The following is a 12,301-nucleotide window of genomic DNA, read 5'->3' as shown; positions in this document are numbered from 1 at the left end:
AGCTATGTGTGAAGAATATATCCAAAGATGATTACTTAAAAGAATTCTGAAATGAGTTGTGTCTAAAGAGCAAAAGTCCATATAGAGGAAATCATCACCCTCTCATGTACACATCCACATTTAGGTTTCTGTATTTCGTTGTTTCACAACACACGACACTAAGTGCAAGTGCACGTCTTTCAAATCTCTTGTGACACACAGAAGTGATGTAACTGTGTCTACACCATCAGAGCGCTCACCACACTGGGCTGAGATAAACTGCCTGTGTGTCTGTCTCACCCTGGAACCTGGTTGCCTCTGGACAGTAGAGACGTCGGGATCTGGTTCACATCTGTGTCTTTAGCTCCAGCACGTGGCTGAACATTAACTACACGTGCACTGAAAGGATCACATCAAGTCCCAAGAGGAAATGCTCAGAGCTTCCTGTAAGAGCCTTCACCACCTCCAGACTTCCTAGAGGGGCCACTGTGATGAAAAATAAGTCCCCGCTGTTTCCATCCAACCTGAATAGCTGTCACATCAATAATTTCATTCGCTGAGATGTCCGAATTCCTGACAATGGTTCCCAACTGTGCAATGTGAAGCACCAAGAAAGAAAACACAGTGTGTGCTTATCTAGATTTATTTGGCCATGAAACCTTCTTGCAAAACCAATATTCCATGGAACACAGATTGAGAAACACTGTTCTAGGTACACCCAATTCAAACTGTGTCAAGCATAGCTCTGTACTCAACTTTGAGACTTTAACAAGGGCAGTGGTATTGCATCAAGCTGACAAAAGGCATCACAACTTACCTTTCCTGCACCCACAGGTCCAACCACAGCTAACAGTTCACCAGGTCTGGCAGTAAAGAAAAGGTCTTGTAGGGTTGGGGTTCCTGATTTCTGCAAATTAAAGTTTATAAAAATGTGCCCGTTTCAATAAAGTAACATACATTACTTCAGAAGGTAGAGAAAATTATGTAATAGTCACTGATATACTAATGTAATCCACATTTTTTCTCCTTCCTATTTTAAGATAGTAAGTCCTGGAGGCCTTTTCATCCAATCATACATATCTCTTTGGGGGTTAACAAGACTCATTCTTTTACCAGATTTCCATAAGGACATAGCTCTAGACATCCACAGAATTTTAGTAGTAGAAATGACAAGGCACCTGCCTGAAATGCAAACTGAATAATGCACATAAGCTTATTAATATAATGCACTTAATAGAATATCCAGCTTGCGAGGCTTTTAATCATTTATAAGTTTTCATCATGACCCTTGGTTTTAACTGTCTCATTAATCTCCACAGTTCAATTCAGTTCAGCCTCTCAGTCATATCCAACTCTTTGCAACCCCATGGACTGCAGCATGCAAGGCTTCTCTGTCCATCACCAACTCCCAGAGCTCACTCAAACTCATGTCCATGCAGTTGGTGACGCCATCCAACCAGCTCATCCTTTGTCATCCCCTTCTCCTTTTGCCTTCAATTGTTCCCAGCCGATGGGGAAACAGTGGAAACAATGTCAGACTTTATTTTTCTGGGCTCCAAAATCACTGCAGATGGTGACTGCAGCCATGAAATTAAAAGACGCTTACTCCTTGGAAGGAAAGTTATGACCAACCTAGATAGCATATTCAAAAGCAGAGACATTACTTTGTCAACAAAGGTTCGTCTAGTCAAGGCTATGGTTTTTCCTGTGGTCATGTATGGATGTGAGAGTTGGACTGTGAAGAAGGCTGAGCACCGAAGAATTGATGCTTTTGAACTGTGGTGTTGGAGAAGACTCTCGAGAGTCCCTTGGACTGCAAGGAGATCCAATCAGTCCATTCTGAAGGAGATCAGCCCTGGGATTTCTTTGGAAGGAATGATGCTAAAGCTGAAACTCCAGTACTTTGGCCACCTCATGCGAAGAGTTGACTCATTGGAAAAGACTCTGATGCTGGGAGGGATTGGGGGCAAGAGGAGAAGGGGACGATAGAGGATGAGATGGCTGGATGGCATCACTGACTCGATGGACGTGAGTCTCAGTGAACTCCGGGAGTTGGTGATGGACAGGGAGGCCTGGCATGCTGCGATTCATGGAATCACAAAGAGTCGGACACGACTGAGCAACTGATCTGATCTGATCAGCGACTTTTCCAGTGAGTCAATTCTTCACATCAGGTGGCCAAAATGTTGAAGCTTCAGCATCAGTCCTTCCAATGAATGTTCAGGACTGATTTCCTTTAAGATTGACAGGTTTGATTTCTTTATTGTCCAAGGCCTCTCAAGAGTGTTCTCCAGCACCCTAGTTCAAAAGCATCAATCAACCCCCACAAGGTGGCAGCATAAGCTCCTGGCATGCCTGGCCTTTAATCAAATCATTTGAAATCTCCACTAACCTCTCCACTTTCATTTCATAAAGAATGAACCTCAGTAGTGCTCAGCAAGCAAAGGGGTACACTTTATACAATAGTCACTCCTGGCAAATTAAGTGCTATTAATAATGGTCCAAGCTCTAATTTTTAACAAGAGCTCTAATTTAATACCACCATCAACAACAACAACAACAAAAGGGGAATAAGTTAATTATGACATGATGAATCAAAGCAATAAAGCCTCAATTTTATATGTATTTAAATACATTACCTGTCTTGGCTGAACGGAGGATAATAAAGTACTTCTACTGAAGAAAAACAGGCAGCTTATTTACTGTCTGAGCCACCAGGGAAGCCCAAAGGAACAAAATAACAACAAAAACCATAAAGATACATGCGCTAGTACCCCCACCCAATGCAATAGAGGACAAAGTATTCATTGTGCCAATAACAAGTCACATTCTTGAGAGACTTACAGGTTCATTATGTCTTTACATATCATAAGTGTTAAGAAAATTTTCAATAACTGCCAATGCTTAAAAAAAAGGAAAAGTGAATGCTGACACTTGACTCTAAAGTACCGCAAAGACTAAAAACACAATTCTGAATTTAAAAGTCTGGATATTCCTCAAAATGAAAAATTTCTCCAGAAAGAAATGAGCTAATTATAAAACATTCACATGCTAAAAAATGACAATTATTTTGCATAGTCAAAAACACTAGCCCCAAATTTTAAAGAAACTATAAATCTACCAATAAGAAGCTAGATGTTAAAACATAAGAAATATTTTTTAACCTTCTCCACTTCTTTATTCTTTTCTGCCACTTAGGGTTCCTATTTTATTACCTATCACTCAGTTATGACTAAAAAACAATGAGTCACATACCAACATCAGCTCCCTGTCACCACCCCTCACTGTTTCCCAGGGTCAGACACTGAGTTCCCTCCCTGTTCAGGCTTCAGGATCGGGCACTACTCTGCCGAGACCAGTAGAAGGCAGCACTCAGCAGCGCAGACTTGCTGGGTCCAGTCAACTCCTTGTCTCAGGGGATGCCGACTCAACAAGGATCATCAGCTGAGTCCCAACTCTGCACCAGACATAGTTGAAAACCCCTTCCCCATGAAGAAATGGAGGCTCCCACAGTACCATTTATTTTACAACTTCAAGATTGCGACCAAGTCCCATCATTTCATGAATGAGACCTGGGTCCCTGAGACCTGCCCCCACCTGCCCACCTGGCTGTCTAGTAGAGCAGGTTACAGAGTTCATGTCTATCTCCTGCCTCCCAACCCAGCAGGGGCTTCATTCAGATTCAGCTTCTCTTTAAAACCCCAGTGTCTGTGTCCCCCGTCCAAGGGATCTCTCACCCATGATCTAACCTGACAGCCATAATTACTAATGACCCCAGCAAGGGGCACAGTCCTTCCATAGACAAGGCCAGGACAACATAATAGGCTGTTCTGGTTTACAATACAAGTTGCACAAAAATCTGAGAACATGTTATTAAGTTCTTGAAAGAAAAACAAAATAGCTCATTTTAAAATGCTGCATAATTTGGTACAAAAGAAATTTGGTAATGGGTCATTAAAAAATATGTGTTAGCAATCACATGGAGTGGTATTTATAATGGAACTGTAGTGCTTTCCATAAATGCATCAAGAGTACTGTGACGAGAAATACGAAGCAGGAGGTAAATCTACCGGAATAAGGTATGAGAAACTCTCAGGATAGGTCAGGCACCTTCTGTGAGTTGCCATGTTCAACTGGTACAGGGATGTAGTTTTATATATTCGTGAACATATTATCCTACTCTTCTATTGATGGAGATGGCAGGCACTTAATCAGAAGTTGGTGAACACCATGCAGGTGGCAAAACAGAGTCACAGGCATGAAAGACATGAGGAGTCTACAGAGTCTAGACACTTGCCCTATGGTCCCCACTCTGACAGCAGCCAGGCTTCTGAGCTCTGCTCTGAAGAGTGGACCCTCTGGTAGAGACATCTCCTTCCTGAGTCCTCCCGACTCTCGGGAGGGAATAGTTTCCTGCCTTTGCTAATTTCTGGGTTGTCTCACCCACCACCATTTTGCTGTTTCTGCTTTTCCCCACTCTTATCATCCATGTAACTAATTCCCTGCATGGAACTCCCTCTCTCATGGTGGGGTTCTTTTTTCCTGACTAATCCACAGTGATATGGGAGGATGTGCACAGAGGACCAGGGAACCATGGAGGCAGGAACATTTCAATCATTGATAAAGGAGGCAGCATTACATGTGCAATTTTGAAAGCGGACCCTTGTTTTTTTTCTGTTTGCCAGAAAGTCATAAATAAACTAAGTGTTGGAAAATCACCAGTTCTCCCTGTCAGTTTCCATACACTGCAGCCCTTCAACTAGGAATCACTGGTGCTCACTACACCCACCTGCTGTTTCCTTCCTGCCCCTGGCTGCTACCAAAGTAGCCAGAACCATCCAGAAGCTTAGGATGGGGGAGCCCCCACTCTTCCCCACAGCAAAGATCCAGATCATGGCCTCACTGCATATACAATAAAATGATCTGATAATCAAGGCAAAAAATGTACACTGATTCCCCAAAGCCTCTTTAACAAATCTCTGTGTATTCATTAGTTAAACCATTCCACACCGCAGCATTTTGTCCATCCAATCCTGTAAATTCTAACATTATAAACACATGTACTTTAAACCTGTGGCGGATTCATTTTGATATTTGGCAAATCTAATACAGTTATGTAAAGTTTAAAAATAAAATAAAATTAAAAAAAAAAAAAAAATTAAAAATGTGCTAATACTTTGAAAGCTCTCTTGAAAATGACATAAAGAGCAACATGTCAAATTTCTTAGGCTGATTTTACACTTAATCTCCATTAGCTGCAAACCTTATTCCTGATTTTTAGAATTTTTATAACATACTCTCAATATATGAGCAAATCACATTTTACACCGTGTGGAAAACCTCATCATTCTCCCATAAACCTATGTCTTCAGTTGTAAATTAGTAGTCATGATCTTGGGGTGGAGGACTTGTTACCTTATCCCAAGAAGCAGTGAAATCCTTCATGTCCACTATCATTTCACCATCTGATGGCAGCTGAGGGTTGAGCTTTGGTATCTCATCAAGTAATAGGAAGTTCTACAGAAAAAGGAGAAACAAAGATTGCTAAACTGCAAGAAAAAAGCACAAACAAAAATAATTGCTTTCCTGGCATTTATAATAAAAGATTTTATACAGCCTTCATATCATTTTGTCAGCTGTACTTAAACTAGTTTTGTTTCATATCAGAACATACTAAATAATATATGTTATACAGAATAATATATATCATATGGTATACATAATCATATAATGTAGTATATATAGTATGCATAGAGTGTTTTATATACATATGTATGTGTATATATATAAACATTTATATATAAAGCACATATAAGAATATTTTGTATACAAACACTATTGTTTAATTGCTCAGTCAAGTATAACTCTTTTGAGACCTACATGGGATTTTCTGGGCAAGAATACTGGAATGGGTCGCCATTTCCTTCTCCAGGGGATCTTCCCAGCCTAGGGATCAAACCTGCATCTCTTGCATCTCCTGCATTGGCAGGAGGATTCTTTACTACTGTGCTACCTGGGAAGTCATATAAATATAAGGTTATTTACCGCTAGTACCACCTGGGAAGCCATATATATATATATAAAATAAACAGTTCCTGGCCATGAGCAAAGCAGTGACTTTCTCAACAAGTATACTGGTTCCCTCTTTAAGAGAAAATATGACTTCAAACTTCAACACATTTAGAACCTGGACATTTTTATTGTTTACCTTTTGAGTTACTAACAACAAACAGGAGAATTGGTAGGAAACGATTCCACAAATATTTACTGAATTCTACCAGGTGCCAAGCACCATGTGACACTGCTAGGAACACATCGAGGAAGGCCATGCCCAGGCCTTCAGGCATCAAGGGGCACAGGACAGGCTGGGACAACAAGACCAATGGCAGAGATGCCAAACGAAAACCCTGGTGATGCCTGTTTTGCATCATGACCTTTCCCTGGACACTTAAACACACTCTGCCTTTCTCCTAATGTGTTTTAAGTCAGTATCACTGTTTTCCATTAATTATCACTTAAGTCATTATTCTAAAAATGAAGTGCTCTTAAATTTCTCTTAAAAATATTTTACAAGCATCTTTCCACAATCACTGTCTCTTCTTCTTAGACACTGCCCTCTCTCCTACAACAGGAATGACTGTAGCTCCCACTTCTTGCCATGTTCACATTGCTTAGCAGTTATTCAGTGGAAAGAAAGAAAGAAAGTGAAGTTGCTCAGTCGTGTCTGACCCTTTGCGACCCCATGGACTGTAGCCTACCAGGCTCCTCTGTCCATGGGATTTTCCAGGCAATAGTCCTGGAGTGGATTGCCATTTCCTTCTCCAGGGGATCTTCCCAACCCAGGGATCAAACCCGGGTTTCCCTCATTGTAGACAGACGCTTTACCATCTGAGCCACCAGGGAAGTCATATTCAGTGGAATGCAGCTGATTAAAACCAACTCCTGAGAAACACTACAAAGCTAGCATCATCTTATGCAGGAAAACTCCCTCCTGTCCTGCAAATGCTAGACATAATCCAACAAGAAAAGCTACTATGGCAGAGAAATTGAGTAAACAATTGAGACAACCCCAGTGCCATCGCCTCTTCCAAGAACCATGAAAATGTGGCAGAGACTGCTGGCTGTCCTCAAAATCTGCTCTCATTCTTCCCAAACCCCAGATTTTAGCTACAAGTAGCAGCCTGGAAGGAGGCCCTCGCTCTCCAGGCTCCCAAGCAGATAGGAGCAGCCATGTGACTAAATCCATGTCAGTGGAGAGTGACAATGTCCAGAACCTTCCTCTGCCCCATGGCCTGGGTTTTGAAGGCTGCCAGCTTGGTCAAGGCCATACACAATGGAGTAACAAGAAAGAGTCTGGGACTTCCCTAGGGATGCAGTAGATAAGAATCTGCCTGCCAATGCAGGGGACACAAATTTGATCCCTGGTCCAGGAGATTCTGCATGCCACAGAGCAACTAAGCCCATGTGCCACAACTACTGAGTCTGAGCTCTAGAGCCCAAGTGCCACAACTACCGAAGCCTGGGCACCTAGAGCCTATGCTCCACAAGAGAAGTCACCGCAATGAGAAGCTTGCTTGCCACAGCTAGAGCAAATCTGTGCAGCGATGAAGACCCAGCACAGATAAAATTAAATTTTTGTTGAAAGAGACACATGTACCCCAATGTTCATCGCAGCACTATTTATAATAGCCAGGACATGGAAGCAACCTAGATGTCCATCAGCAGATGAATGGATAAGAAAGCTGTGGTACATATACACAATGGAGTATTACTCAGCCATTAAAAAGAATACATTTGAAACAGTTCTAATGAGGTGGATGAAACTGGAGCCTATTATACAGAGTGAAGTAAGCCAGAAAGAAAAACACCAATACAATATACTAACACATATATATGGAATTTAGAAAGATGGTAACAATAACCCTGTGTACGAGACAGCAAAAGAGACACTGATGTATAGAACAGTCTTTTGGACTCTGTGGGAGAGGGAGAGGGTGGGATGATTTGGTAGAATGGCATTGAAACATGTATAATATCATATATGAAATGAGTAACCAGTCCAGGTTTGATGCACGATACTGGATGCTTGGGGCTGGTGCTCTGGGACGACCCAGAGGGATGGTATGGGGAGGGAGGAAGGAGGAGGGTTCAGGATGGGGAACACGTGTATACCTGTGGCAGATTCATGTGGATATATGCAAAACCAATACAATATTGTAAAGATAAAAAATAAAATAAAATTAAAAAAAAGAAATAGTCTGAGTCCCTAACACCATGGAGGATGGTTCCCACAAAAAAAAAGTCTGCTGAAATCTTAAACTGTTACCTCAAAACATGACTTAAAAACAGGGTTGCTGCAGATGTAATCAATTAAGGCGAGATCACACTGGAGTAGGGTAGGCCCCAAATCCAATATTAGTGTCCTTATGAGAAGAGAAAACCAGGTACATACACATACTGGCAGAAAATGCCCGTGTGATGATGGAGACAGAAGCTGGAGTGATGGCAGTTACAAGCCAAGGAAGATCAAGGTTTTCCTGCAACAACCTAAGCTAACAGAGGCAAGGAAGGATTCCCTCTTGCAGGATTCAGAGGGATGATGACCCTTCTGATTCCTTGACTTCAGACTTCTAGGTTCCAGGACTGAGAAACAATCAATTTCTGGGGTTTTAAGCACCTGTTTGTGGTACTTGGTTACAGCAGCCCCAGAAAACCCATACAGAGCCTTATAAGGACACTTGCATGAGAGAAAAATAAACTATCTGTATAAGCAGCTTTAACATGGGTAATTCTAGGACTCCCAGGCAAACTGAGTCCAAACCAACATAGGGAGAAACTGAAATAAGTATTTGAGGATGTGGGAGAAAGAAAAAAAACACATAATCAGTAACCTATTACCCTAAAAATCATAAATACACTTCAAGTCCTTGACACCCAGAATATCATGCTCCCAAATCATAAATGTTTTTGTGATCTTCTACTGCAAAAGATTAACTGGTTAAAAACTGAACATGAAAACTTACTTCTGTGCAGGAAAAGAAAGACATCGTGATCCCTGCATCTCTCTCAAAGACCAGCTGGTGGGAGACGCCATCCACTTGTTCCCTTCTCCTCTCATGCACACTCACTGACAGCCTAATGCTGGGCATGGCTCCTCCTCCCCGCTCCAAGCCCAAGTCCAGCAGGAGACAGGGTGGCTAGACGGTGGTCTGAGGACTCCTCTGCAGACTCTCAATCACTGCAGCCCGAGTTCTCTCTCCACACCACCTCCTCCATAGTCAGCCAGGTACCAGCTCTCACCTGTTCTGACACAGCTCATCCCTCTCCCAATGCTTTTCTCTCAAAACAATATGATTTCAGAATTTCACCCATTATTAACCACTGAAAATATGAATACAACTTTTATTTTGCTGGTTCCTTCCCCAACCCTCCTCAACACCATCAAACCGATCCCAACACCACTTCTTCCTGATCTCTTTACAGCACCTCTGAGTGTCCACCACGCTTAACACACCCAGAGACCCATCAGTACCTAAGTCCACACTCCCCAGGTGGCCTCTGCCTGGATACCCTGAGTACTAACCCCATCCATCCTTCCGAGTCCATCTCAAATGCTAACCCTCCAAAGTCCTCCACTCAGGACAATCCAGGCTGGCACTGCCCTCCCTACCTCTGAATCCCCAGAGAGATAATAAATCACATAGAGGGGAGACACTACATCATTCATGCACCTACAGTCACAACTCTAACTGAGACTAAGCTCTGCACAGAGTCAACCCATCATGGGTAAGGCAAGGAACAGACTGTAGGGCTGGTTCAAATCAGTACAAACACTGACTGCATGACTACTATAGCCTTACACAATCTGAGCTAACACGGCAACAGGCAAAAGGTTACACATGTATGTTATACATTTTGTCTAGACAGAAATTCCAATTTTAACTTAAATGTGTTACCAAGACAAAAATAATGTTAAGTATGTGCACAATAGAACAGAAATTTTCCACTTTCAAAAAAAGAAGAAGAAAGTAAAGAACAAGCACTAATTAAGGAATTAAATCTATTGAGTGCTTGTTCACAAATAATAGGCCTGAATAAGGAAAGAGTCACAGGCTTCCAGGGGTTAAATGACACTCCATTCAGCACATGACCAACTCATGAAGGTGCAGAAGTGCTGGCTGAATTCTTCTCCAGGACTCAGGCTAATGAAAAAGCTGAAATTAAATTTCTTTTAGACCCAGAACAGGTTCTGCAGGAAAGTATCAGCATCAGAACTGTAGCCAAAAAGATTGAGTTCCCAGTGGTTGGAAATGGAAAACCTGTTTTATGAACAATATAACCTCAGAGACTCATTTTATGGCATGTAAAATCACTGAAGACTTTCAGTGCTTTGGAGACAAGATATTTACAATCCTAGTGGAGTCATTCAATGCCAAGACCTTCAGACCCCTTTTCTTATTAAGAAAAAAATAGAGGGACTTCTTGGACCTATAAAATAATAAATCCTCATATTCTTGATATGAAAAAAGGAAATTGAAAAGCACGTATAAACAAGAAGACACAAAACTATGAAGACCACGTGTAGGTCTGCCTGTGGGTATGGACAACCACACCCTGTCTAAGGTAGGCAGGGGTGGTGGGTTCCTTCCTAGGACTCCCAGATATGACCTGAGAAGAAATACTAGGAGATGATCATCCAGTCAACTGAGTCCCAGACTGCGGGGGAGAGTAGGGCAGCAGAGCTCAACCTCACACTGTATTCTAATCTCCTCATGTCCACCACACCTCCAGCCCATCTGTGGTCAAAACTCACCCAGCTCTAACCACCTGTCAGTAAACTCAGTTGCTCTTTTCTTCCACTCTTGCTGCCCTTTAACCCATCTAAGTGAAAGGCAGGTTGAGGAAGAATGTGAACATCCAATCATTGTCTATTACCTGTTAGATAACAGCATAGGAACTAAATAACAGGACAGGAACTATATAACAGGATAGGAACTAAATAACAGGATAACAGGATAAGAACTAAAGAGCCTCTTGATGAAAGTGAAAGAGGAGAGTGAAAAGTTGGCTTAAAACTCAACATTGAGAAAACTAAGATCATGGCATCTGGTCCCATCACTTCATGGCAAATATTTGGGGTAACAATGGAAACAGTGACAGACTTTATTTTCTTGGGCTCCAAAATCACTGAAGATGGTGACTGCAGCCATGAAATTAAAAGACACTTGCTCTTTGGAAGAAAATCTATGACCAACCTAGACAGCATATTAAAAATCAGAGACATTACTTTGCCAACAAAGGTCCTTCTAGCCAAAGCTATGCTTTTTCCAGTGGTCATGTATGGATGTGAGAGTTGGGCTATAAAGAAAGCTAAGTGTGGAAGAATTGATGCTTTTTGAACTGTGGTATTGGAGAAGACTCTTGACAGTCCCTTGGACTATAAGGAGATCCAACCAGTCAATCATAAAGGAAATCAGTCCTGAATATTCACTGGAAGGACTCATGCTGAAGCTGAAACTCCAATATTTTGGCCACCTGATATGAAGAACTGACTCATTTGAAAAGACCCTAATGCTGGGAAAGATTGAAGGCAGGAGGAGAAGGAGACAACAGAGGATGAGATGGTTGGATGGTATCACCGACTCAATGAACATGAGTTTGAGCAAGCTTAAGGAGTTGGTGATGGACAGGGATGCCTGGCATGCTGCCTTACACGGAGTTGCAAAGAGTCAGACACAACTAAGCAACTGAACTGAACTGACCAGGATAGGAAGCTGAATCAGGCCAAGGACAGTCAGTGAAGTGGGTCTTACAGCAGACATTTAGATATTTCTAAGCATCTCAGAATTCAAAACCAAGTTCATACTTTCCTCCCCAAGTTTGGTTCTCCTCTAGTATTCATTATTTGAGTGAATTCAGGTGATTTTATAGCCCCAAAAGGTGAAGCAGACTGAGATCCACCTTTCCCACCCTCAATACCCAACTCAAGATGTGCCCCGAGTATCTCTCAAATCTGGCCAAGTCTCTCTATTGCACCCTAAACCTAAACACATCATCTCGTCCCTGGACCACATATGGCCTTAACCTCCTGACACCTCATCTCCCCACCTCTGCTCAGGGTCCTCACTCCACCTCCCTGCCCTGTTCCCAGGTTGCGGCCAGGCTGAGCTCTAAGATGATAAAAACTCTGATGTCACCTGTAGAGTCCTGTACAGTACCCTGCTCAGGCCTCCAGCTCTCTACTCTGCAGCCTCAGACATTCTTGGTTCCTCAAATGCACAGATCCCCATCTTGTGCACTAAAAACCTGTGTGACATCACAT

General features: G+C 42.2%; 1 protein-coding gene across 1 annotated transcript in view; it reads right to left on the bottom strand.

Moving 5' to 3' along the window:
• Positions 1–12,301, bottom strand: part of LOC112577712 (ATP-binding cassette sub-family C member 4) — a 161,705-nt gene that overhangs the window by 109,597 nt on the left and 39,807 nt on the right. The window contains exons 9-10 of the mRNA XM_045162483.1: positions 5,395–5,496; positions 797–886 (exon numbers count right to left, since the gene is read on the bottom strand). Coding sequence (XP_045018418.1) covers positions 797–886; positions 5,395–5,496 — 192 coding nt within the window. The remainder of the gene's footprint in view (positions 1–796; positions 887–5,394; positions 5,497–12,301) is intronic.

The sequence above is a fragment of the Bubalus bubalis genome, chromosome 13 (assembly GCF_019923935.1).
Source record: "Bubalus bubalis isolate 160015118507 breed Murrah chromosome 13, NDDB_SH_1, whole genome shotgun sequence".
Classification (NCBI taxonomy): domain Eukaryota; kingdom Metazoa; phylum Chordata; class Mammalia; order Artiodactyla; family Bovidae; genus Bubalus; species Bubalus bubalis.
The sequence above is the reverse complement of the archived record's forward strand: the minus strand, read 5'-3'. Positions and strand labels throughout refer to the sequence as shown.